Source organism: Mixophyes fleayi, chromosome 11 (genome assembly GCF_038048845.1).
Source record: "Mixophyes fleayi isolate aMixFle1 chromosome 11, aMixFle1.hap1, whole genome shotgun sequence".
Lineage (NCBI taxonomy): Eukaryota > Metazoa > Chordata > Amphibia > Anura > Limnodynastidae > Mixophyes > Mixophyes fleayi.
In genome coordinates this window covers 17,788,000-17,815,688 of record NC_134412.1, presented here as the reverse complement: position 1 = coordinate 17,815,688, position 27,689 = coordinate 17,788,000, and the positions used below count along the sequence as shown (strand labels likewise).

At 39.3% G+C, this 27,689-nt stretch overlaps 1 protein-coding gene across 2 annotated transcripts in view; it reads right to left on the bottom strand.

Annotated features, from left to right (window-relative positions):
• The window catches only part of LOC142107482 (cell adhesion molecule CEACAM5-like), a 35,603-nt gene extending 25,393 nt beyond the window's left edge, over positions 1 to 10,210 (bottom strand). Inside the window, exons 1-2 of one of the 2 annotated variants that reach the window (XR_012679962.1) lie at positions 9,921 to 10,210; positions 9,397 to 9,699 (exon numbers count right to left, since the gene is read on the bottom strand). Coding sequence is in view for 1 of the 2 variants with exons in the window: in XM_075190925.1 (XP_075047026.1) it covers positions 9,397 to 9,699; positions 9,921 to 9,975 (358 nt within the window). In the remaining variant the exon portion in view is untranslated. The remainder of the gene's footprint in view (positions 1 to 9,396; positions 9,700 to 9,920) is intronic. The other variant, XM_075190925.1, reaches the window with a different exon arrangement.
• Positions 10,211 to 27,689: the final 17,479 nt, after the last annotated feature.

Genomic DNA, 27,689 nt, shown 5'->3' with positions numbered 1-27,689 from the left:
TGCTCAGGAGATAAACTGATACTCGCTTTCACAGGAAAGCCAAAGGCCTGCTTCACTAAGGGAAGGAGTAACGCTAGACAATGGTGCAGGCACACAATAATGTGGCAACCAGGTGCTCATATCGTATGGTTAATATATCGACAATGCTGTCGACTGCCACCACCTGTAACCCACATCAGCTCCCCTGCACCCTGACCATAAAAGGTACCTTATAGCAATGCACCTGTAGTAAATAGTCTAAAGGGCAAATCTAATATTACTATTTGTGACCTGGGTTTGTGCTAGCACAGCTGCAATTCACGCTAACATGCAGAAAAAAAGGAATTGTACTTGCAGATACTCAGTACAATAAATAGAGACATTTTCAGAGAAAAAAAAATTCCAGTGACAAATCATTAAAATCTGACGCTGCCCCTAATTTATAGGCATAGCTATTCATGTGTAGTCTAAATAATTAATTATGCTAAAACTGGGAATTACCTATCTTCTATATAAAAATAATTGGTCTCTTTGTTTGTCCGACTGTCCGGTTATTCATTTGGACACCCCTGCACCGATTAGGATGAAACCAACGCGAGGTGGTCCAGTTGGATCCTGGGCAGGTTTTAGCAGGGTTGGGGTCCCGGTTTGACCCGGGGAGACTGTTGTTGTCACAATTCTGATAGGAGGGCTACCTGCTAACGTTGGCGCAGCTCAAGTAGAGGATGTGGAGTCTAACATGCCCCCTGGTCTTCTCCAGGAACCCCCGAAAGAAGGTATGGGTTTTGCTGCAGGAGACACGCAGGTCGCGGTCCCTTACTGAGCCGTATAGCGAGGTACAAGAAAGAGTAGTCAGGTGAGGTGGTTTGGTGATGTGCTAGCAACGGAGGTACACAGGGAGGTATCCAATAGAATGGTCTTACAAGATGGGTCAGTAACTTCCAGTGGATAAAGACACAGGGAGAATCCAATAGAGTGGTCAGACAAACCGGGTCAATAGGAAACATTGAGGAGCAGGAGAATAGTCAGATCAAGCCAAGCGATACACAGGAACGCTGGAGCAGGAATGACCCAATACTCTGGCACCAGCATGTTGCCAGAGTCAGCTTTAGCACAGGAAGCAAATTAAATGCTGGTGGCGTGATGTCATTGGCCGCCGCCGCCAGGGATCCGAATAGCGTCCCATTGCCTGGCAACTGGACGCGCATGGGCAACAGGGCCAGCGGTCCGGCCAGAAGTATCTCGTCTGGTTGCCTGGCAACCAGACACAACAAGGGAAGTGACAGGCGGCCATCCCGAAGGAGTGGAGGGACGGCTCCTGACAGTTGTGAGCCTTGCATTGAATAGATTTGAATGATAACTTCACAGAGTGGTAACATTGGATCTCAGAATACATACTAGGGGGTTGAGGTCCCGGTGGGACCTCTCGTTGTTGTACGCTGGCCAGAACTTTGAATCGGGGAGCCTGTTCTGGGCCTTCCACTGGATGAATTTGGATGAAAAATTGACAGAGGTGTGGCAATTGTTCTGGGATGCATAATGGAGTGGTTGGTGTCCCGGTCAGACCTCCCATTAGTGTACACAGGGCAGGACTTTGACTGGGAAGCCTGTTCTGGGTCTTCCACTGGATGGATTTGGATGACGTCTTAGCTGCTAATTTTTAAAAAATGTTAACAGTTACATCCAACTCATTGATAACTAAGTAACTTGAAGATTTAAACCTGGGCAATGCCAGGTACTTCATCTAGTATAAAATACTAGCAGACACTGCACTCCCTGTAATATAATATAAAACCAAGATAACAATTTATTAGAAACAGATACAAATAACAAAACTTATAAAATAGCACACATAGTGCACTTTTGGTAATGGACACAAATTACTATGTGGAAGGCCAATCAATTATAAAACATTTAAGTTGTATCATTCATTATATCAGGTTGTGCCTATATGTGATTTGTGCTTTTCTACAAACTCCGGCAACTACGTATTGGGACACATTCCCCTTGACTATGTTACACTAATGATTTATTAGACTCCGAATAGGATTGAGTTTTCCTGGTTGTGATATCTAGCTAGAGATTTCAATACCTCGTATGCTCTATACACATAGTTATTTGTGTTCATTACCTAAAGTGTACTATGTTTGCTATTTTATAAGTCGCCATCCTATACCGCATAAATACACAGCGGACCACAATGTGAGTGAGAGTGATCTCCCTGACAGGCTGCGACTACCCCTAAAATTTTCCCAGGTGTTAGCCGTCCTGGAATTTTTTTATGATTTATTGTATACATCAGCATTCACTTTTTTGAATACTGGCGAAGATTACATTTATTCACAGATTCATTTCAAATCTTGAATTCAATCAACAAAAGTGCCATGACTTCCAGTTCTTTATTGTGTACATCCTTCCAGAGAAATGCCACTAAAAACATTTTATTTTTGTGTAAGAGCTGTCTATGTAATACCCTGCAAATCACAGGTATATTACTGCTTGTAGTTATTCAGAAAACTACATCTCCCAGAGTGTCTCTGAGGAAGTTCATTGCAAATTGTGTAGGCCATTTTAGGGCGGGAAAACTACAAATTACAGCCCCAGGCTGCCCACCAGAGCCCCAGACTGCAATAGAAGCATTCAGAAACAGACACTGCAACAACAAACAAAAAAACCTGTTTGTTGTAAAGTGACCCTAGTCTACAGTCATTTGTTCTAAAGCATCCAAACCTGATCAAGCTGGATTAATCCTTGTTGCATCTCTACTGATTTGTGTGTGATAAGTGTAATCTGTATACTTGCACTAAAAGTCTATTGTGATTGATTTGTATAGATAATCTGCTGCAGCAGCACTTAGTGCAATTGTCTAAATAACCTGTTAGCAATCAATTGTCTCTCAAACGTATATCTCCAGTGAAACCCATTTCACTGAAGCACTTGTGCCTAATTTCAAAGTAAGATATATTTATTCAGTAAACTATGTGTTGTAGTGATTTATATTTGCATATTGCTGATATTGTTGAAACAAAGCTCCTAAATTGTTATTTACTTTATGACATGTTGAATAACATTACATATTGAAGGTCTTGTGGTATTACTTCCTACACTACTAATATTTATCTGCCACTGTAGTAAAACCTTAAGCCATAAGCAAAGAGAATAAACCCATGAGATTATGCAGTTTTAACCCTGTGTCCATTGTTGCATTCCAATACTACTGGGGGGACCTTTGCCTCTCTACCAATCCACTGGGCCTGTGGACTTTTATCTTACACGACTTATAGGGTGCCAGTCATCCGCCCCCTTATATTTACTCCTGACATTATCCATATTAATAAACTGGCCAGCAGTTTACCTAAAATAAAACTGCACTGGGGCTGTCATTGACAACTACAGCTCACACACTCATTAAGGAGCTCCCAAAATAGAGATCCACTAATGGATATACAATACTCTCAGAAATAATTTTGATTTAACTACAGGCAGAATTATATCAAATTATGAATCCACAGCCACATTTTTTTTTTTAAAAAAAAACAGGGGTCATCACAGGGAACATCCCAAACTGACCATGCCATGGTTGCACTTATTCTCAAAATTACAAATATTAAATAAATAAAAAATATTAATGATGAAATAATTGACCTGGATCCACCCTTCCAGGCATAGGGGGCATAAGTGCAACATACGTAAAACTCTAAATTCCATATTGTTCTATTGTGCATCCCCAGTAAAAAAAAAAGCAAATTTTGACCCCCGAGAGTTGTACTACCATGTATTGGGAATCGCAAGAACATATTATCCTATGTTACCGAGTTTCCATGGAATGGGAACACTTTTTTTCACTGATTTTATATATTATAATATTGCTTTAGTTTTTAAAATGTATCTTTTTATAAACCATAATGGAAAATAATTTACTTCCTCTCACTCAATTTGTATATAATTAAGTACAATAATTACTGCGTTCCTTTAATGCATTTTATCAATTAATTGGGAGAGACTCAATCCGTTGAGCCCTCCCAGGTTTTAGAAAGTAAAATATCACTGAACTTTGCTTGCTCCTCTATGAGGTTCAAGCAAAAATCATGTTTTACTGCCCAAATATACCGCAGAGACGCATTTTGCTAGGTTCCCACAGGACCTCACTGTTACTTGAATCTCCCCATATTGCTTCTGTATATCTTATGCATCATTGATATATGATATGATAAAAGTTACTTCATTCTATATACTCTATGTGTACAGAATATTAACAATCATACTGTTTGCATTAATGGAACAATCAACAAAGCTGCACACCCGTAACTGTTACCACATACTAATCATGAGTTAATCAATAAACCGGCGACACAGATGTGTTTACATTGTGTGACAACTGAGGGCAATTTGCCGCTATGGAAATACTAAAGAATCAGATGCTACAATACTAAAAATGTAGAACAAAACAAAGTAAAAAAGTGCTCTGAAACTGCTAGTATCGCGGATGGCACAAACCCATTCAGATAAATATCCTAACAGGAGTAAAAGGCACAATGTAACATTTATTCTTATAATAAAAAGATACAAGATGTGTCAATCCAGAATGCAGAGATTAAATAATCTACAACAGACAATTAGTATTCAACAGATCGTGTCCCGTGTACACATATAAAAAAAACTAAAAAATTACTAAAAATGTACTCCTATTGAAGCAACAATGGATCTACATACATTTTATCCTGGTCTGGACTGATCCATATGCGTCTGATGTAGAGATGAGCGGGCTCGGATATCTGAAATCCGAGCCCACCCGAACGTTGCCGATCCGAGCCGGATCCGAGACAGATCCGGGTATTCCCGCCAATTGCAAAACTGAAACCGAGGCTCTGAGTCATAATCCCGCTGTCGGATCTCGCGATACTCGGATCCTATAGATTCCCCGCTAGTCGCCGCCATCTTCACTCGGGCATTGATCAGGGTAGAGGGAGGGTGTGTTAGGTGGTCCTCTGTCCTGCTATATCTCGTGCTGTTCTGTGCTGGGGAAATAACAATGCCCTTAGAAGGACACAGCCCAGCCCAGCCCAGCACGAAAAATTTTAAAAAAGTTATAAAAAAAAAGAAATTTTTAAAAAAATATCCAAAAACAATTCTGCAGTATAAGTCCATTGGTACTGCAATATTACAAAGTTCACTGATTCTGCAGAATAGACTGGGAATTAGTGGAAATGATTGTTATTGAATGTTATTGAGGTTAATAATAGCGTAGGAGTGAAAATAAACCCAAAAACTTGATTTTAACACTTTTTATGTTTTTTTCAAAATAAATCCGAATCCAAAACCTTAAATCCGAACCAAAACCTTTCGTCAGGTGTTTTGCGAAACAAATCCAAACCCAAAACCTCAAGCAAATCCGAATCCAAAACACAAAACACGAGACACCAAAAGTGGCCGGTGCACATCTCTAGTCTGATGCACAGGTAACTTTTTACATTACCAGCAATCAACTAGTTGTCTCTTACAGAGGATATTAGCATTAGTTATATTGCACAGGTACTCTTTAGAAATTATTTATATTTACTGACTCATCCAAAGGATTTCATTTATAAATGTATTTATTTTTAATCACATCTATTTTTATTTTTATACTCATCTTATATATCTCTCTAATATATAAGTTTGTGAAGAAAACAAAACTACACAGTAACACATACAGCACATTTTGGTTTATACCGTCACTAACACTTTGCAGAACCGGACAGTGGCCAGAGTAAGGTGGACAGAGAACCTGCTAACTGTGAGCAGAGAACTCATCCTTTAAATTAGAAATTTGAGGACTGTTAAACCACATATGTATCCTTCTTTAACTGTCTTGAGATTCGGACAAGGAACCATTTGTTGCACAAGACAGAAGTTGATACATTCTAATGCCATGTTGTAACCTCTCCAACATTGGGCAACATATAGTGTATTTGCTAGGTGGTCTATATACAACTGTACCATGTTATCGATCTTGGGTATACTAATATAAAGCAATGGCAGAACACTAGCTGTCTTTTTGATCATTTAATAGACACAATGGACAAATAATTCAGTCAAGTTTTTCAGATATTTAAGATGAGAAGCCTCTGCCATGTGCCCTAAATACCTAAGGCTAATGATAGCTGCCTATAGCAACCAATCAGATTCTAGTTATCATTTATTTTGTACATTCTACAAAATGACAGCTAGAATCTGATTGGTTGCTATAGGCAACACCTCCACTTTTCAAACCCGCAGTTTAGTAAATATACCCCTAGGTTTTCTTTAGACCACTGGTCAAGATAGGCCTGTTATCGGCCCCTTGCAGTTCTCTGCGGCCTATGGCTTTTAAACAAAGCAATTTGCATTGTCAAATTACCAAATGGCAGGACATATAAATACATACCTAAAACACATAGATAGTATTTGGGGATATAGAACCCATAGGCAAGCTGTGGTTGTTTAAAGTAATAGTAAATAATAATAGTATTAAAGTAAATGTAAATTATAATCCCATTTATATACAGCACCAGAATAGTCACAAATTTTCCCATATTTTCCACGGTTTTGCCCAGGAACTGGCTGGGAAATTTTAGTCTGGGAGGCAAGATGCAACTCCGCAGCCTATGGAGAACATTTTAAAGGAAAAAAATGGAGGTAGCCCAGTGAACCAGTCCAAAGTAGCCCACTATGGGACCAGCCCTGGAGTCAGATATCCCCCTGCCCCCCAGTACACCCCTGCTTTTTCCTGCAGTGTCTGGGCCTATTAGTGTTGCAGAGTTAGTTCTCCAGCTGTCCTTTTACTTCCAGGTTCCAAACAGCAGACAAAAATGGCTCATCCGCAGAGGTTTATATCTGTCCTAGCAGCTCAGACTGATGGGCAAAGATATACAACTGCCAATCACTAGGAAGTCTCTGAGGGCCCCAGGGACTGCCCAGGTATATGCCTGATCAGTAACTCCAGGAAACACAAGTACACAGGGGGCATTGGGGATTGCATTTAAAATCTAAAGTTTTTACTTATTACGTTTTTTTCATAGAGTCAGTTGTTAAAAACACATGTAAAAAACATTCTGTTCAAAAACAAATTAACAGCCAAATTGGTAAAAAAAAAAATAATAGAGCAACTGAAGATGATTCACTAACTACAAAACACTGACATTTGTAGAAAGTCCAAGTATACCAAATTGTCTTATTTCTCCTCTGGAGTGAGATTCAGATTTATAATTCAGCCTAAATCAAGATCTGTTAAAAAGTGATTGAGTAATGTAGGAAAAAAAGTTGACCATTCATTTCAACTTTAAACACTTTTCTTACTTATGAATGTACATTTCTTATTGGTCAGCAGATTGAATGTGCCTTAATATAACATACTCTCTCTCTCTCTCTCTCTCTCTCTCTGTCTGTGTGTGTGTGTGTGTGTTAGAGAATTTAGACTGTGAGCTCCAATGGGGCAGGGACTGATGTGAGTGAGTTCGCTGTACAGCGCGGAATCAGTGGGGCTATATAAATAAATGATGATGATGTTGATGATGATACAATGAATAACCAACTTACTCCAGTTTACCAAACGCAACTTATATTGTATTTCACAAATATAAAAAATTATTATAACCACTATGCTTCGATGGATTCCAAAATATGAATCCAAATATAGGTGTGTAACGTATATCAGTCGCTGTCCCCAGTGAGTTTGCCAATCTCACAAAATTGTATTTCACAAATCCTCATTTATAAGGTAGTAGTAAAGGGATTATTTTTTGTTCATTAAAGCATGTTGCCGACGTACTCACAAATACTTGTTTTCACATGCATTGTGTGATTCAGCATTTGCATTAACAACTATTTACACAATGTTAAATAAAACAAATACATTTTTTATAACACTTTTGTAGCAAGTGGCAGCATATATATGAGTTATTTTAGGATTACTCACTTGCTTCTTGCTAATTTTCAGTTATTGTTGTTAATATAAATCACCATTGTGTGCCATAACATATTGTAAATAATTTGCAATATATTTTTCCTGCACAGCAAAATCATTTATTATACCACTTAAACAATAAGAATTATATTGCTGTTGAGAACAGGCAGAAAGTTAAGATATCAGTGTCAATATAAAGTGCATATTATTACTTATATTTTATTAATGTTTAATATCTTTGACTAATATTGTGTTTGTTTGACATAGGATTCTGATTGTATGATATACAGTTCATTTTGTTACTGATTGTTTCAATACCAGCATGTGTATATATGACTTCACTACTTCCTCGCTTGTTCTTGTTTTTCGTAGCTTTTCTTTTATAGAAATACAACATGTGCATACAGAAAAAAAAATACATATCTATCTAGCATCACCATTGTAGTATCTATATTACAGTTTTGTATTGTATTGTTGTATAGTATATTTTATATTTGCCTTAGGGTGGTGCCAGGTGTGCACTTTGAATGCTACCACTGTTCCGGCAAGAAAAGTGAGATCTCACATACATAGTGCATAATCGTTACCGTGGTCACAAATTGAAGTGAAGGGGGAACGTTCCTCACCTGTCACACAAAACTATTGTATGCAGGGCTTACTCACTTCTGTATGACTGGGAGATGGGGAAGGTGTCAGGACAGATGTAATCGAGCTAGCCACCCTTACAGCAGATTTGTGTTTGTCACATACATTAACCCATATGGTGCACAATACATCTGCTAGAAGCTTTTTCAGAGCTCTTACTTTTGTATTCTGTATTGCTCTTTTCCTCCTCTATTTGCATTATTTATTCATTTTCCTTTTTACACATCTTATAATATCTCAACATAATCTAAATCCATTTTTCTATCTCTTTTCAAAACTTCTAAATTTATTTTTCTCTTTAAGATATCTTTTACTTTTGTAGTGAATTCATTTTTATCATTTTTCCCCTATTTGATCAATCAACATCTCCCTCTTCTATAAATATTGTTCCCTATATCTTTCTTCCATTAGCAATCTGCGCTAATTACATTTTCATCTACTTATCATTCTCATTTTTTTTCTAAACTTCTATTTAAATCCATTCCCTCTGTTTTATTGCTTACCCTTCATCGTATTTCTGATAATCACTGTTTCTGCTATATATTTCTCTTACACCTTTGTCTCCTCTTCTTACCAATCTAAGACAATGCACGCAACTAGTTGTGGCATACAATAAATACATACTGCTTAATGCCCACAAGCTCACACAATAGTAATCTTTTATTATTAATATTTAAAACTGTGCTTTCGTAAGTGTAGGAAACTATTATCCGCAGAGTATTACATTGTTTAAACAAGTTTATGTTTCATTGTACTGTACTGTTGATCAGTTTCCTTCTCAGACACAGTATTATAGTCACTATAAAATGGAACGTAATAGAGAAAATTATTACATGTTTAGTTATTACCGTATATGTTGAGCTGAAGCTTTTTTGTTTCAATGATAGTAATATTTTGAAGTTGAGCAGTCACCGTGTACTCCCCCTGATCAGTCTGTCTGATACCGTCCAGTCTCAGGCTTCCATTCATAAACAATTCACATCTTCCCATAAACTGATTGAGACATTGAGAACCTCCTGTAGTGAATGCTTGAGCTATTGGGACATTATTAGTATTCCATGTTATCTGAAATGTTTCCGATGGGACAGAAACATTAAAAAGAACGGATCCCCCAAGAATCCCATTCACCACTGTACCATCAGACACAGCACCTGCATGGAGTAACACAACACATTAACATGGTTCTACTTAGATATATAAGACAAATAACTGAATTATTGCGCAGAATAATGAGTGAATTTAAAATATAAATATTGGGTGATAATTAACTCATTTGCTGATTTTTTATTTATTTTTTAGTTCCCAATATAACACTGAGAAGAAAATTTGACATAACAACACAGTTACTGTAACAGACCCCAGTAAATCTCACCTGAAACTACCACCAGCAGCAGCACACAAGGGAGGAAACATTTATAAAGATCCATTGGTGCTGAATCCTGTTACTGACGGTTACTGCAGTCTGTGACTCTGGACTGTCTGTGCTCTAAGCTGAAACCTTTGTCCTGTGTTCTCAATGTCCCAGGACGGTGACAGCTCACAATCAGTTTCACTTCTTCTAAAGGGAAGCATGTGAAATATTAATAAATAACCACCTGCCCTGGACTGTTGCAGTGTGATATCAAACACAGCTTCCTGGTCTATCTGCCAATAGCAAACACAATTTATTTAAATAGGCTAAGCACTGCATTCTCATAGAGCATAAAATGCTTAATGGATGATGTTGTAACATGTAAACACCCCCTGTTATCTCCCGTCTTATACTCTATTATAAAAATTGGCGCTACACAGTGCTTTGGCAAGTAAAAGTAGTTTATTAAAACAAAGCACTATATGGTGGCAGGAGTGCATACGGGGGGTTTCTGGGTCTCCAGAAACCCCCCCATCGCTAAAGAAATGCCCTACATAGCGGCACTGTACTATACAGCAGCCGCAGCGCTGTCAAAGAATCGCCCGCGGCGGACACTTCTTTGACAGCGACGCGGCTGCTGTATAGTACAGTGCTGCCGAAACAGAGCTGCTGTGCATGCATGGGTGCATGTGCGGCAGCTCTCTCGCTTTTTTTTTTTGGGGTGGAGGGGAAACCCCCCCATAAAAATCCTCTGTGCGCCCCTGGGTGGAGGAGAAAAAGATAAGCAGTTCATTAGGACCAATGCTCTAAATATCACAGTGAGAGTCACTTACCCTCTCAATATCAATAAATAGGTAACAAACTGACCTGGGCGCACCCTTATCCTTAAACTTTAGTATTACTTATCCCAAGCATCCGAGAACTTGTGTCCCTTCTGGGCTTACAGAACGCAACCACCAAGCTGACCCGTAGGGGTGTGCCTGTACCGAAACCAGTGCAGACTTTTCAAAGGGAAACGGGTTCATCCATTACATAAATAAAACTAATGTGCACCCAACAAGCACAGGCCACCGACTGCTTAATGGTTTCCGGCAAAAATCAAAACGTCAAACCAGCTGGTGTTGGCATCCAAAGCACCAGCAAAAATTGTCCAGCACCAGGAGAACTGGCAGCAATCCGAATGGTAGTGAACCCAAACCAAACCGCCCTACAAGGGGTATCACAAAATACCCTCAGTTATCATGTCATCAAAGGTGAATTACCAAACAACCACAGCCCATAGGCAGCGATAAACAGTCATATACACTAAGTAATTGCCTTAAAAAGGAAGAACACCCTTTCCCCCAAATTTAGAGGATTAAACTTGATCTTATCTTTTTCAAGTTGAAACTTTCACCACTGACTTTGAATGGGAAATATCTGGGCCGCCTTTCTGCCCTGAGCCTTGGGATACAAACCACATTACCCCTATTATAATCCACCACTGCAGGCCATTAGTGGAGTAGAATGTATTCACATACAGTGGATATAAACAGTCTACACACCCTTAATGAATCTGCAGCTATTTGTGATGTAAAGACTGAAATCAAAATAAATCATGCCAGACCCTTTTCTACCTTTAATCTGAACAAATAGAACAGTTGTTTATGAAAAAGAAGAAAAGAATAAAACAAACTACAATAGCTCGGTTGCATAAGTGTTCACTCACCAAACCTAATACCTTGTGGAAGCTCATTTTGTTTTATTATAAGAGTGACTCTTTTTGAATAAGTCTCTATCAACTTTGCACACATGGACTTTGCAACTCTTTCTATATGTATGAAAACAAACGTAAAAAAGACAACTGTGCTAAAATAACACAAAGTGAACCAAAAGTGCATATGATATAATATAATAATCACATGCAGTAGGCAGCTTCACATCTTTTATCATCTATTTGCAGATCAATACCTAAAGAATACAAACAAAGCCAAAAACGTGCTTCTGTTTTTTTGTTTTTTTTATTGCTTTCTATATTTATGTTTAGAACAATGAAATATAAATGCAATGGAATCACAAATCACCTCTGTCACATTCCAACCCTTGATACATGATATAGAGTAGAAGTAGATAATGAAATAAAGGAAAAATAGAAAACAGCAAAAAACAAAAACTTAACTTATTCTCTCCCTGTATTATGCTGTTATAAAATATATCCTTTATGAGAAGAACTAGTCCCTGGAAGAAAATTATAGTGCGGGATGGCATGGTGGCTTAGTGGTTAGCACTTCTGCCTTACAAAACTGGGGTCATAAGTTCAATTCCCAACCATGGCCTTATCTGTGTTAAGTTTGTATGTTCTCCCAGTGCTTGCGTGGGTTTCCTTCCACACTCTAAAAACATAACATCGGCTGTTATCAAATCGACCCTAGTCTGTGTATTTTAGGGAATTTAGACTATAATCTCCAATGGGGCAGGGACTGATATGTGCGAGTTCTCTGTACAGCGCTGCGGAATTAGTGGTGCTATATAAATAGATGATGATGGTATCAAGTATATGTAGCCATAAATTCAGCGCGCCAATAAATTGAGAGCAGCATGAACCTTCCTCCATATCTGAGTGAAGCGAATAGCAGTACTGCGAACATCATACAGACTTGAGTGCATCAGAGAGGCAAAGGAGTTGGCCCAAGGATAGAAGCCGAGGTTGCAAAAGAAGGGAGAAACATGTGTAGATGAATGGCAGTCATTGTTGTAGGCAAACTTTGCCCATGGGAACAAGGTAACCCAATTGTCGTGAAATTTCTATACATATAAATGTAGGAATTGCTCTAAGGATTGGTTAACCCTCATGGTTTGTCTGTTTGACTGTGGATGGTAGGCTAAGGATAAGCTGAGCTTAATCTTGAGTAGCGTACACAAAGGTCTCCAGAAGGTGAGAGCCACAGACTTTTACAACGTTGATGGAAAGTCCATGAAGCCAGAAGACATGCTAGGTGAACAGAGAGGACAAGGTTCTTGCACACGGTAATCCGACCAGTGGAATGAAGTGGAACATTTTACTGAGAACTGCCCTACTCAAATGATGTGGAACAAAAAGCCTGTCAACAGGAGTCTCAGGAGGTGCAAGGTGCTGAAGTTTGATGAAGACTCGTGCCCAGATCTTGAGTTAGGCCAGAAATGATGGAGGAAGCAGGAATGGTAGAAAAGGGTTCAGTAGTGGAGAGGTCAGTGGATAGAAAACTGCGGAACAAGGTGTCAGCCTTGATGTTTTTAGATCACGGTTCGAATGTGATAATGAACTTGAAACGGGAGAATAAGAGGGTCCATTGAACTTGCTGTAGTTCAGGGTTTTAGCAGATTGGATGTACTGGAGGTTTTTATGATCAGTGAAGAATGAGATCACATGAGCTGCTTACAGCCAATGTGGCCACTCCTCAAATGCCCACAGGATAGCCAACTACTCACGGTCGCCCACTTCATAGTTAGCTTCTGCGGAGGCGAACATCTGGTAGAGATGTGCACAGGGGTGCAGTCTCTGGTCACGAGGATCCTTTTGAGAAAGGATAGCACCTGTCCCTACGTCTGAAGCATCCACCTCAATTACAAATGGAGTTTCCAGATTCAGATGTCCGAGGCCTGGAGCGGAGATGAAAGCTTCTTTTGAGAGTCTTGAATGATGCCAATGCCAAGGGAGACAAAGTAACTGTGTTAGCTCTATTGCAGGTAAGGGCTGTGATGGGTGCCACCAGAACAGAGAACAAATGGATGAACCTCCAATAGTAGTTTGCAAAGCTCAAGAATCTCTAAATGGCATTCTAATTTGTAGGGTGCACCCGATACTGGATTGTCTAGAACTTGCTGGGATCCATAGAGAATCCTCTAGGTGACATGATATACCCCAGGAAAGTAACTAGGGTGATCTCAAATTCGCACTTCTCGAGCTTAGTGAAAAGGTGATGTTGATGAAGCTTGAGGATCACCTCTCTGAAATACTGGCGATGTTGTGCCAGGGACTGAGAGTAGGTGAACGTGTCGTAAAGGTAAACTACAATGAACTCCTTCAGGACATCATTAATTAGATCCTGAAAAACCGCCGGGGCATTGCAGAGACCGAATGGCATGATCAAGTGCTCATAGTGACCCGAATGGAAATTGAAGGCACTTTTCCACTAGCCCCCCTCTCTGATCCAGAGCAGATTATAAGCTCCCCGCAAATCGATCTTGGAGAAGATTGTGGCCTGCCTAAGCTGGTCAAAGAAAACAGAAATAAGGGGAAGCTGATATGTGTTTCTGACGGTTATTTGGTTTATGCCACGTAAATCTATGCACGGCCTCAGACTCCCATCATTCTTGGATACATAAAAGAAATCTGCTCCTACCAGTGACTTAGAGGGTCAGAGTAACCCTGTCTGCAGATTTTCCTTCACATACTCCTCCATAGCATTGATCTCTTGGATAGAAAGTGTGTACAATCTAACTTTAGGTAGCTTAGCAACAGGGATGCGGTCAATTGCACAGTCATATTCCTGATGAGAAGGGAGTCCACCTGCTTCTTAGAAAATACATCCTGGAAATACCTGTAAGGGGATGGAAGCTGTTCCGGACAAGGCTGTAAATCCCAGAGGAGTAAGGTCATACAGGTAGAGGAGCACATTGCACTCCAATGTATGATCTCCTCCTTGCTCCAATCAATATGAGGATTATGGTTCTGGAGCCAGGGATGCTCTAGAATCAGGGGAACAGAAAAGTATGAGATCAGGTAGAAAGAGAGGGTTTCGGAATGGAGGGTACCCAACATGAGCTGCAAAGGTGGAAACCTGGAGATGATCCTGTCCCCAGTCAAAGGGTTTCCATACAAACTGCAGACAGTGATACCTGAGTCAAGCTTAACCGAGGAAATACCTAGTTTGGGCGAATTGATTTTCTGCCCCCTTTGGATATCCTGAGGTATTAGATTATGACTGACTATCTTGTTCAATCCTAGATTCCCTGTGTTTTGGGTGTCAGGTTTCCACCCTTAAGAGGGGACACTGTCACAATTTGCCTCTGACTACACTGCAGCATTTTCTCCATAAATGCTGATTTGGCTTCTGCAGATCCTGTCTACAAGTGGTTAACTCCTCATTGCTGAATCTGGATTCCAATCACATGTGCTGGCCTTTAAGAGACTGCCTTTCCCAGCACTCTGAAACAGTTAATCAAGTGTCTTGCTGTTGCTGGTCTCTTGAGAAACTCCTGTGTTCTGTTCCTGACTGACTCCCCGATTCTCTCACGTGTCTGGCATCCAGCTTCAAGCTTCTGAGCTTATCTGGACCTCCATGCTACCTGTGCATGCAGACTATCGCTACTACCTGGTATCCAGGTGTTTAGTTAATGCTTATGTGGTTTTGGGGGCAGATAATTGAATGTGGGATTGAGTTTGTGGAGAATAATTGATATTGATTAAATGTGAATGCTATTTTAATATCAGAACATGTTGAGTGGAAATATGTCTATTTATTCTTAATGCTATTATTTTAGTGACTGGGCTGGTTGGGATTAAATAAGTCTATTAATAGTTCTATCAAATGGGAATGCTATTAATTTAATATTGAGACTGTTTACAGATAAGTAAGCCTGTTTATTAAACATGGGTGCTATTGATTTAACATTGGGGCTAGTTTAAGGGAGGCAGGCCTAGAGTGCTCACTCAGGACAGCACGGTGGCGTAGTGGTAAGCAATTCTGCCTTACAGCACTGGGGTCATGAGTTCAATTCCCAACCATGGCCTTATCTGTGAGGAGTTTGTATGTTCTCCCCGTGTTTGCGTGGTTTCCTCCCACACTACAAAAACATACTGGTAGGTTAATTGGCTGCTAAGAAATTGACCCTAGTCTGTGTGTCTGTCTGTGTGTGTGTGTGTGTGTGTGTGTGTTAGGGAGTTTAGACTTTAAGCCCCAATGGGGCAGGGACTGATGTGAATGAGTTCTCTGTACAGCGCTGCGGAATTAGTGGCGCTATATAAATAAATGGTGATGATGATAATGATTGCTAGACTTCCCATATTTTGCAAATGTATCCTTTTTCCGAGTAGGGTCCCAATATTCCTGGATCAAGACAAACGCCAACTGCACGAACATAAGCTACCGGTAGTGAAAGCAAAAAGATCAGGTAGCAAAGAGCAAGACAGTCTGCCAATTATCCTGATTCTAGTGGGTCAGTTATAACTTAAGGTGACTGTCCCACCTAGTTAGGACTTTGTCACGACTGTTAGGACAATTGTGAGGAATGTTCATACTTCATACTGCTTGTAATGGGCTAGCTGCGTGCACCCAACAGTAGTGCACACAGCATTCAGCATTGCCCGTGTATTTGAAGCAGATGTTAAGTGCTTGCAGAGCGTCCACGCACAGGCTAAAATGATAACCGTGCTCCTTGCATAAAGGTAATGTCCACTCTGCACTCTGGTGGTGTGGCGTTGAATTTCCCCTCTAGAAGTCTTGCATTTGCTTCTGCCTTACCCCCAACTCAACCCGCCATGCGTCCCATGCGGTATGTCGGAAGAAAAGAGAAAAAACAGCCCCGGCTCCCTCAGTGATTCATCTTATTTTTTGCACTGTTCTAGAAGGAAAGAAGAATCACTCAGGTGAGGTGACCTTGGCAGTTAATTTTCTTTCTTCCAAAATACCACATTTGTCACACCCCCTTTGGCATCTGGCCATGCCCCACACTGGGCCCACACTGTTTTGCGGGCCCATACCATTGCATTCCCCCCCAGTGGGCCCTTCATGTCCCAGTCCAACACTGCGAGCTGCCTGCTAGATGATCCGCGTTCCATGTGCGTTCCAGCGGCCGCTGATACCGGAAGTAAGCTCCGTCTATATGTGGATAAAAGAAGAAGCAGATCATCTAGCAACCCCGGCTTTGGGTAAGAACAGGGATAGTTTTTCTGTCTGATCTCCCGGCCTCAGTGATTGCTTATGCTCCAGTACGTACAACAAGCCCAGAAGAGCTATAAACACTCATCTTGTTTTATCATTTCTTTCCTGTCATTTTTTTTTTAATGTTTTTTTATTGTTTGCCAATATATGTTTTAAGACTGTGCCAATAGTCCATCAAGTTAATCATATACAAAAGTACAATAGAACTACTTATCACATACAAAATATATTTAGTGTGCACATCAAATAGACAGTGCGCTCCTGCATATACAAAAGTATATTTATGTATTCTATTAAAACCCAAAGGAGCAGCAAGCAAACCAGAATAAATAGGAGTGCTCACCCCGGTACTTTAACTTAGCCTGTTGAACTGGCTTTATGAAAACGGGATTAGAGGACTTTACTAGTCTTAAATCCACTGCAGTTCTCTCCATCTGCCAGTGGGAGGAGTATTTTACACTGTAATAATGGAAATAGTAAACTCAGACTAACAGTGAAGAAAGTAAGCTTTAACATACATGATTTATTATGCCATGTTGACTCAGTCGTACTATTTGTACCAGGGAAGTTTTAATATTTCATTGAAATAAAGCCAACACGTAATTGGTTTACAGCACAATGTCACAGTTCTTAGCATAATGTACACCTGTAACGTTCTAATACACAAGTGACATTAGCCTGTTTTAGTGCCTGAAGTGACACATTTTTCACAGATACAGTATTTTGTATTGTTATAGTTCTGCATAGTAGGTTATTTCCAGTATAGTAGTTGTTCTCTTGTTATGTATAATTCTACATGTCTGAACAAACCATTTAACACATTAAATCATTGTGGGGGGGCCAGTGATTAAGGGACAAAGCTGTGATGAAGGGCACAATGTGATGAAGGAGGGCATAATACATTACACCCATATAATGTAACGTACATTATGTGTGCACCAAGTCTCAGATACTTGGGGGTAAATGTATGAACCTCCGGATTCTTCAACTCCGGCGAGTTCAGCGAGTTCAGCGTCTTCAGCGCTTAAATTTAAAGCGGCGCTGCCTTGTAAAGGGAAGTTTCCCTTTACAAGGCAGCGCCGCTTTAAATTTAAGCGCTGAAGACGCTGAACTCGCCGGAGTTGAAGAATCCGGAGGTTCATACATTTACCCCCTGGTGTTCTTCTAGTCTTCATTAGTGTATTTTTTATGGACCTTAACTTAAATGTTTTGTCTTCAATATTTAATGTTTATAATAATTGTATAGCTTTTGTTTTGTTATGTTCTTTTCATATTAAATAACTTTAACTGCCTTGTTTGTTAATCTTATCATGCATTAAGCATTAGTTTAAGCACATAATAATACTGTGTAAACAATGTCCCAAATGTTGGTTGTCATTATGGCAGGGGGACACCATGTTACGGGTTACCATGCTATAGTGCCACCAGCCCCAACTGGCAAGGCCTAGTGCTAATACTAGTAAAATCGGGAGGCCCCTTGATTTTTGTACTCCCAATTTTGCTAGTACCAGTCCAGGCTGGCAGCACTAGGATTATGTTTTTTTGGGGGGGCATGCAGTTGTTTTTATTTAATTACTAATGTTTTATTTTTTTTCAATGCAGTGCGGGCGGGGGGTATTATTTTTTTTTTTTTTATTAGGTAGTGCAGGAGGTAGTGCCAGCAGGGAAGGGGGGGTTTATTTATTTTATTTAATAGATAGTGCCGGCAATAGTGCCAGCATTGCCACTTTAAGTGTAATGCCTTCTGTCGACATGGTGACTGTCAACACTACCACCTGTGTAGCGACATACTGAACATGTCATCATTCTGAATGTCGACATTTTAACGGTGTCGACATTCTGATTGTCGACAGTATAGTGTTGTCATTCTGAATGTCGACATTTTCATTATCGCCATGTTGACCACATCCCGGGGACCAGCTTGGGGTCTTTACTTGGTTTTGGAAGAACCATTGAAGTAGTTCACCCACTTCTCATTGATAAAAACGAGGAAGTCCTCCGATGAAGAAAGGTATGAAGAGAAATGCCAGAGATATGTGAAGGAAGACAGAGATGAGTGGTAGTTCGAGTTGTGGACTGCTGCATGGTCAGATATTAATATGTCACCTATATGTGCAGTCTGCACACATGACCTGTGGGCATTCGCCAAAATGTAGTCTATCCTGGAAAGTGATCTGTGGAGAGATGAGTATAGATCCAGTCCATTGGATTGAAAAGGCACCAAGGGTCTGTGAGTTGATGTGATTATTTGAACCTATGTATGTGCTGCCATTGAGAAGATGGAGGGCACAGTCTTGGAAGGGCTTAATTAAGAAGTGAGTCATCTGCCGTGTTTAGGTCACCCGACAGGATTAGTTCTGGAGTGTCTATTTGCGAAAAATTGGGAAATGTCTTGGAAAAAGCCAACAATGGAGTTGTTAGGGGCATGTTCATTTAATAGAGTGAATCTGGAGTTTTTTATATTAACATCCAGGAGGATAAAACACCCCTCCGGGTCTTAGAATTTATCCAGAATGGCAAATTAGAGATCACAACCCATGAGAATTGCCACCCCTCTAGATTTTATTTTGTGTAAGGTGGAGATTCATTCACTTATCCAATTGTGTCCAAAGGAACAGTTGTCTCCAGCCCGCCAGTGGGTCTACTTTAGGAATACTATGTCGGCAAATGTTTTCTTTAAAAATTAAGTGAGTCTTTTATGTTTAATTGGGGAATTCAAACCCCCAACTTTTCAGGATGTGAGTTTAAAAGATAAGTTGTGGCACACTGATGAGTTATGTGTATGTGAAGATGAGCTCATCCTACTCCTTCTATCAGCCTGTCAAAGAGATAGTGTGTACCAGAAAGTATGAGACTCCCCTGTTTCAGTTGTCAAAGGTGTCATCAGAGAGTGCAGCTATCCCCAGCATAATCCTGAATTAAAGGTAAGTAAAATTTGAACAATGTAAATGAATTAATAGCAATATAAAAAGAAATGTTTTCCGAATTAAAAAATCTTTTCATTTTTCCATCCTAATATACATAATAATGTGCTTCCACTGATCAAATAGTACACAGAACAGATTCAATAACAAAAACAGTAACCCTATCAGAAATAGTTGTGGTTGTGTAACCTTGTAAATTGCTCTCTCAATGAGTATGGGGGAGTCCGTTACAGATTGTGACTATGTAGTTACCCCACTCAAGGTGGGTTATTCAGAATATGTGACATGTTTTGGATTGATTAAGGATCATTAAGGTAAATGGACAACCACAATGGGAAGCAAGCTTGAAGGAAACCGGCTTTGGCAGTATCTGGGTTTGTAAAAAAGAGACTGCCACTGTCCTCCACACACAATTTTGCCAGGTATAAGAGGACAAACCTCTGATTATTCTCCACCAGATGTCTGCATACTGTTATATATTGTTCCTCCTGTTTCTGTTTTTTTCGAGATCCTCAATCTTCTCCGACATTGGGAATCTATTGTGGCTTGGAGTGAATGTCTTCTGCATCTCTTGTACTTTGTTCCAAGCTTGAAATTCTGGAAGAGTTGGAGTTTATATTTCCCCGTGCTAAGTCTATGGTTGATTGGAGGTCTTCAAACTTTTTATCTACTTGGGGCATAACGAGTTTTGATATCGCTTTAGCCACCTCTGCTATCGAATTGGGGACCAAAACCATAACTTGTTCTTCTTGGTCTGCGGAAAGAAGGTCTTGGTCCATTTCTGCAGGTGGTTGTGATGAATGTAGAGATTTGTTAGCATTCTGATTTGATCTACCCAACTTCTATGGAGTTCATTGTACAGTGGTCCTGGAGGAGGAATGACTGACACGAATTTGGCCATCACACCTAGTTTCCTCGAATCTGTGGATCGTTGTTACCCAAGAGAATTATGTATTATGTCACATACAATTTAAATGTTAAGAGAAATCTGAAAATGACTCCCTGCAAAAAAGGAAAATAACTATATATATCTATCAGATGCGTATCGCTTTCTCTTGTATTCCTATTCTTTATAGATTGATATAATGAGAACCAGGGTATAACAGGATATATATTCTAAAGTGTAAAAGAATTAAGGTGAACCAACTGTAATTTCTGGCAACAATACAAAGTATCGAATATTAAATAAAAAGTTAAATGGTATACGTTACTGTAGATTTCAAGGATTTTTAAATCTGTAGAGAAAGATAAACGCAGTTTTCAATATTTCCACAAGATAGCAGTGTAAACGCATATAGTATCACTAACTGAAATATTATAGATGAAACCTTATTTATACAGTATGCCACTGTCGAAATCGTATAATTGGATGAACGAAAGTATATTGGTTTAATATTGTTTAGCCGTGCGATTGCGATCCGTACGCAACGTAACACGTGGCACGGTAAAATACGCACACACTCGCATTACAACATTTAGTTATCTATATAATTCATATTCATATTGGTTCCGTTACACTGTAATTTATGAGCAGATAGTATTTGGTTTATTATTAGTTTATATAATATGATTATATGTACATTTTAGTGTTATTAAAGGTTTAGGTTATAGGAAAGGTGCCATGCCTGATATCATATTGATCCCCTAGTCATCAGCAGCTGTCCGGTGCAGTCGGGGAAGAGATCGCACATTGCGTACTTTAGTTATTGATATTAGGGAATAAACCTTTGTATGATGTAGGCTATGAAATGCTAATTAACTGGAGCATTGGCGGGAAGAAAGGAGCTCATCCCCTGGGAGACGACCCCCACCTTTGGATTCCTTAGATTGAATCAGCCTATGACCTGTTTACCCTGGACCCACTCAACGTCTGGACCTATAGAAACAATCTACGTCATGTCTATTGTTCACTGTGTAACACTGTACTGTGTATAATCATAGCTGCACTCCCCATGGCCCTCAGTCAACTCTGACACAGTATTCTAAACAGATATACTGTCCACTGGGTGCCATGGATGCGCAGCGAACACATGCGATAGCAGCGGTATGTATGTATCTTTTGGTATTGGCAGTGCTGTACTGTACTGTATCATAATATAATAATGTATTGAATTATTGACTATTTACATCTGCTAAAATAAATCACTTTGTGCCTTGGAAACACATACAATTAATTGGGCAATGCTTATTTGAAAACGATAGAATTACTTTAATACCACAATAGGGTCAACAGTGCAGACTACTGCTAGTAGTTAATATTAACAAACCAATTTAGATATTTTTGTTGTTAAAGGAATCCTTGCCCAAGGGGTTGGTTATGCTAATAAACACAAGGCTTCAAATGGGATCTGGGCTAAGATAGGGTAGAGGTGGTTTTAGGAATCCACACTGTTTAGCAGTGAGTATAGTTAAGGGATTCTCTGTCTGATAACACTATGTCTAAGGATCCCATGAATTGGTTATGTGGTGATTGGCAGGGAACAGAAATAGGGGGTTCGTGTATATCAGCCTGTCTGTAGCAATAAGCTTTAAACTCTCTCCGCTTAGATGCAGTATTGTCCAGTCTGGCTGAAGTTCTCTTCTGTGCCTCTTGCAACGTGAACGTTTGTGCTGTGATATAAGGGCACGGCTGAGTCGCTGAGAGTCCCAGTGGAACACTAACATGTTGCTGTAGGGTGGCACTACTGACTCCATTTGGACGTGCCTTGTTTGCGCGAAATGATTGAGACTTTGCAAGTCTAGAATGGTTCTGAAAACTCCTGAAGGCTTTCTGACTAAAGAAAGTTTTGAATAAAATCCTGTGCTTTTCTGATTTGCAGGGACAGGAACAATAACTTTTGCTTTCATCAGATCTTGATGGTTGTCTTCTAGAGCTTGGAGTTCCAGGAGGGAAGATGGATTTGGAACATGCCAAAATGAGAAACTGTATATTGTAGCCCTTGCCGACAACATCTTGTACCCACTGATTCTGAGTGGTAAGTTTCCAGACCTCTGCAAAGTATGCAATTCTGCCCCCTACAGGGATAAACCGAGGTTGGTCTTGAAGGAAGTCATTGAGTTCTTTGCAGCTCTTGCCTGCCTCTAGTTTGTTTGTTTATTATCGGAAAGGCCAAACTTTTTTTCCGACCGCAGGTCTGCCATCCATGGGCATAGCCAAAGAGCTCTTTTTGCTACTACTGTAAAAAATCGTGCTTCTGAAACAAAAAAAACAATGTTATTCAGCTGGGTTTCACAAATGAAATCAATGGTTTTTTGCATACTTCCCATACATTTCAACATAGAATCTAACACAGAACCCAACCACATAAGAAACTCTTTCTTGCTATTAAACAGTTTAGTGGTAGCACCCATGCCTAAACATTTGAAGATTATGTTAGGAATCAATATTGGGTATAGCATTCTTTCCCATTAGCGGTCTTACGACAACCTCAGACTGCATCATAATAATATAATAAAGTGCAGACATTGCAGCTCTACATATCAAATGGATATATACCGTAGCGATTGCAGGGTTGTGTATGATATCTTAATTCAGAGATCAGCATATTTATAATTGGTGCGACATAAAACACCCCCTTTTTTCCTTATTCACAGAATCTATCTCTATCAGACTCCACTGATTCAGTAGATGGGCCAGATGTCCTTTTTGTCCCCTGCTCCTGAGACAAACATTCCTGCATTGTTTTCATGGTCCAGGAGAAATTGTTAAAGTTGTTTTGTTTCTTTACATTTAATTTTTTTTTTTTTCATTTAAACTTTCTTTTAGGGGCACACACCACACACAGAACTCCCACCTACTTAACGAATTGCATCAAAGCATCAGGTTGAAGTAAAGTCATAGGTTCACCAGTCTTATTGGTGATGCAATGACAGCAAACACCAAATTGTGATTCTGAAATGGAGACAAAGAAAGGCACTGCTGAGATTCAACTCAGGCTCTCCTGTTTACTGGACAGGCGCTTTACAACTAGGTAATAGCACCACATGACACATAATTATTAACTTTAAAAGCAGCTTGTTAGGAGATTTGAAACTAAGCTGCAGGAATTTGCTGAATTTTTTCCATGTACAGGCTCCACATAGGTACTATTAAAAACAGAAATATTGACTAACGGAAAACACTGGTAACATAAACAAACCCCTCTTAAGGGCTTAGCTAGGGGGTGTGATTCAGCTTTTTTGGGGTGGTAAACTGGTCCATCTGTGCAGGCATTCCTATATATATATACACACACAGGGTGATTCAAAAGTCGCAGTACACCCTTTTATTTCAAAAACTCTACAGGAATTGGGCCGATTGGCCGATTTCAAGATGGCACCCATGTTTGGTACATACCGTAAAAGATAGACCACGTCACCCAAACCTTACTGGAGTATTCAGGTTTCCCAATTTCCTGTAGAGTTTTTGAAATAAAAGGGTGTACTGCAACTTTTGAATTACCCTGTGTGTATATATGTATATATATATATATATATATATATATATATATATATATATATACACACACACACTGCAGGATTGTAGCTCAGACGAGTACATGTAGCTAGAACTTGAGCCTTACTTTGTGGGAAGCAGTTGCTTCAACACTGCCTTAGCAGTACAAGTAGAGCAGGGAAAAAAGGGGTGTAATTTGGGGCACTCCAAAGATGATTAAAAATAATCTTTATTGGTATACATTAAAATCGGGGTAGATAAAGAGCGAAATATAAAACAAACATATAAACATACAGTGATACAATACAAATTAAAAATGCAATCTATGTTGCAAGGGCTCCAACAGTCAATTGAAACACTCAGTTAAGTGCACGAGGGCTACAATAAGCCTTAATGCAGTTTAAGGGTCATAATGAACCCCATTTGATAAAACTGGTGTACCTCCTGCACATTAATGTACTGAATATAGAAAAAACCCCTATGTTGTAATCTGCATATAGTGCCAAAATCGAATCAATACAGGCACCATAAGTCTATGCCTGAATCAAGGTAGAAAATATCCTTGTAAGCAGAAGGCATATGCAGGAAATGAAAAGAGGTCAATAACGCATTATTCCCCTCTGATCGAAGGATTTTGTGATAAGTCCCTGCCTAAAATAACTGGGAAGCGATCAGGGGGATAAAGAACCAGTAGTGAGCCAAAGCAGGAGAAGAGTGTGGGAGCTCTAAGGCGTACAATTATATCTTATTATATCCTACTACTGATTGCTGTTTTTCAATAACTTTTATCAGACATAGTTTGTTGAATATCAGAATATTCATTGATCTTCATGATGAAGTTCTTGTTTAGAAATGCAAAAACAAAAATTGTTTGCGCTCTCCCGTGCATTTATTTTGAAATCCATTGAAAGGCTGATCTCTGAAGACAACCAACTTCACCAAGGTTTGTTAGTTGTATCCTAACAATAGGCAGTGAGGTAGGGGGAAATTGGAATTTTTTTGCAGGACTGTATGAACATTCTACCCATCCACCATGTTATTGGCAAATTGTGGCTCATGCAGATGCACGCTGGAATTTGTAGCTGATGATTCACAAGCTGTCCAGACCTGGTTGAAAAAAAAATTACATATAAAATACTCAAAAACACACACAAACATCCCATTGTTTTTGATTAATTATTTTTACTTATCAACCAGAGTTCACTGCATAGAAAATTGTAGCCCTTGATCCTAAATTTTCAGATGTAATCCACTTATATTGATTACAACCCTTGATCCTTTTTATCTTAAGTAACCCAATTGGGGGCAAAAGTCCAAATGGGGAGGGGGACTTCACATCTCTTTAAAATGTAAAAGTCTCCATACTTTCATCTGAGCTACTATTGGATGGGTGTGATCAATCAGATACATGAGACGTAGTGGGAACAATATTAGAATTTTAAAAGCAGTGTAACATTACTTGCATAAGCTGAATGATGTATACAGAAATACAAGCATGCTGTGTTACATAGATAGGATTGCTTTGTGAGAATTATCAAGGGCCATGCCACTTTGTACTCTCACAGTATTGCACACAGTCTGCCTTACATTTTGCCATATTTCCTGATCTTAGCTTAAAGAAATCAGACCATTACAAGATATCCTGCAACACTGGTGCAGTGTGTAGCAAAACATGACTAAGTTAGCCATCTTTGTATTAAAGTAATTCTATCGTTTTCAAATAAGCATTGCATAGGCGATTGTATTGTGTTTCCAATGCACAAAGTGATTTATTTTAGCAGATGTAAAAAGTTAACAGTTCAATACAAGATTATAATACAATACATTACAGTACAACCAATACCAAAAGATACATACATACCGCTGCGCTTCGCTGCGCCCCCACGGGTACCAGTGCACAGTAGTTCACCCTTGAATTCTGTGGTCAGAGTAGACTGAAGACTGGGAGCGCAGCTATGATTATATATACATTTGGTGTTACAGAGTGAACAATGCAGATGACGTGGCTTGCTTCTATAGGTCCAGACTTCGGGTGGGTCCAGGGTAAACAGGTCATAGGCTAGTTCAAACAACCCCCTCAAAGGCTGAGGTCAACATTCCAGATGGTTCTCCCGCCCAGAAACCAGTTACAACTAGTCTATTAGCATTTTATAGTCTGCATTATATTAAAGGTTTATTCCCTAACATCAATAACTAGAGTATGCAATGTGCGATCTCTTTGCCGAATGCACCGGACAGCTGCTGATGTAAAGGGGGTTAATATGATATCAGACATGACACATTTCCTATAACCTGAACCTTAAATAACACTGAAGTGTACATATAATCATAATATATAAACTAATAATAAACTAAATACTATCTGCTCATAAATCACTGTATAACGGAACCAATATGAATATGAATTATATAAATAACTAAATGTTGTAATGCGAAGTGTACGTGCGTATTTTACCGTGCGATCGCAGTATGCCATGTGTAGCGTGGCATACTGAGTGCAATCGCACAATAAAACAATATTAACCAATATACTTTCGTTCATCCAATTATACGACTTCGACATTTGATATGTGCCATATATCTAAAAGAAACATTGTCAATATGCTGTCAAAATAAATGAATGCATTTTGCTAGAGTGGACTAGAAAAAAACATTTTTCCTGGGACACTGGAGCATTTTAAAAATACTACATTTTTTTTATTAAGGGGCAAAATCCATATAGGGTTAAGTATTTGTTTTCATGCATTCACAGTACTTTTATAAATGTTAATAAATGCATACCTACCTACCAACATTCCTAACTAACAAGTCAGGACAAATATTTTCACGCTGCAGCCCACATAGGTCATAGCTCTTATCTGCCCAACCACATTCCCATGGTGCCAATCCATCAGTCGATGCCCCATTTGCCCATGATAAATTGTTGCCTACAAGATATCAGGATTGTTCTATGAGCAGTGGAACTGTTGGGGAAAATGTGAATACATCGAAATAAAAATTATATATGTATGAACTGCTCCATATTGCCAATGGTATGCAATGGTGGATTATAAAATGGGGCATTTTGGGTGGTATACCTGGGCCCAGGGCAGTAATAGGACTATACCTTTCCAATTCAAAGCCAGTGGTGTATGTTTGTCCAAGACAAAAGATAAACCCTTGAGAGAATGGTATTGGAATATATTCCTGTAAACGGGAATGTTCTTGCTGTTTGTGGCAATTATTGGATTTGCTGTATACACTAATACGGTTTTCAAAATGGATATGAGCAAACTTTGTGTCTTTTTATAGGTAATAAGGCACATAAACATGTATTCATCACCACTGCCCATACCCAATTATAGTTTTAGTTCACAACTAATATTCTATGTTTCATAAACAGCTCAATTACATAAGACCTGTGTGTTATTGGCATAGGCACCAGGAAGCTGTGTATAATAACACACTGCAATATTCCAGGGCATTTGGTTATTGATTAATATTTCACATACTTCCCTTAAGAAGAAGTGAAACTGATTGTGAGCTGTCA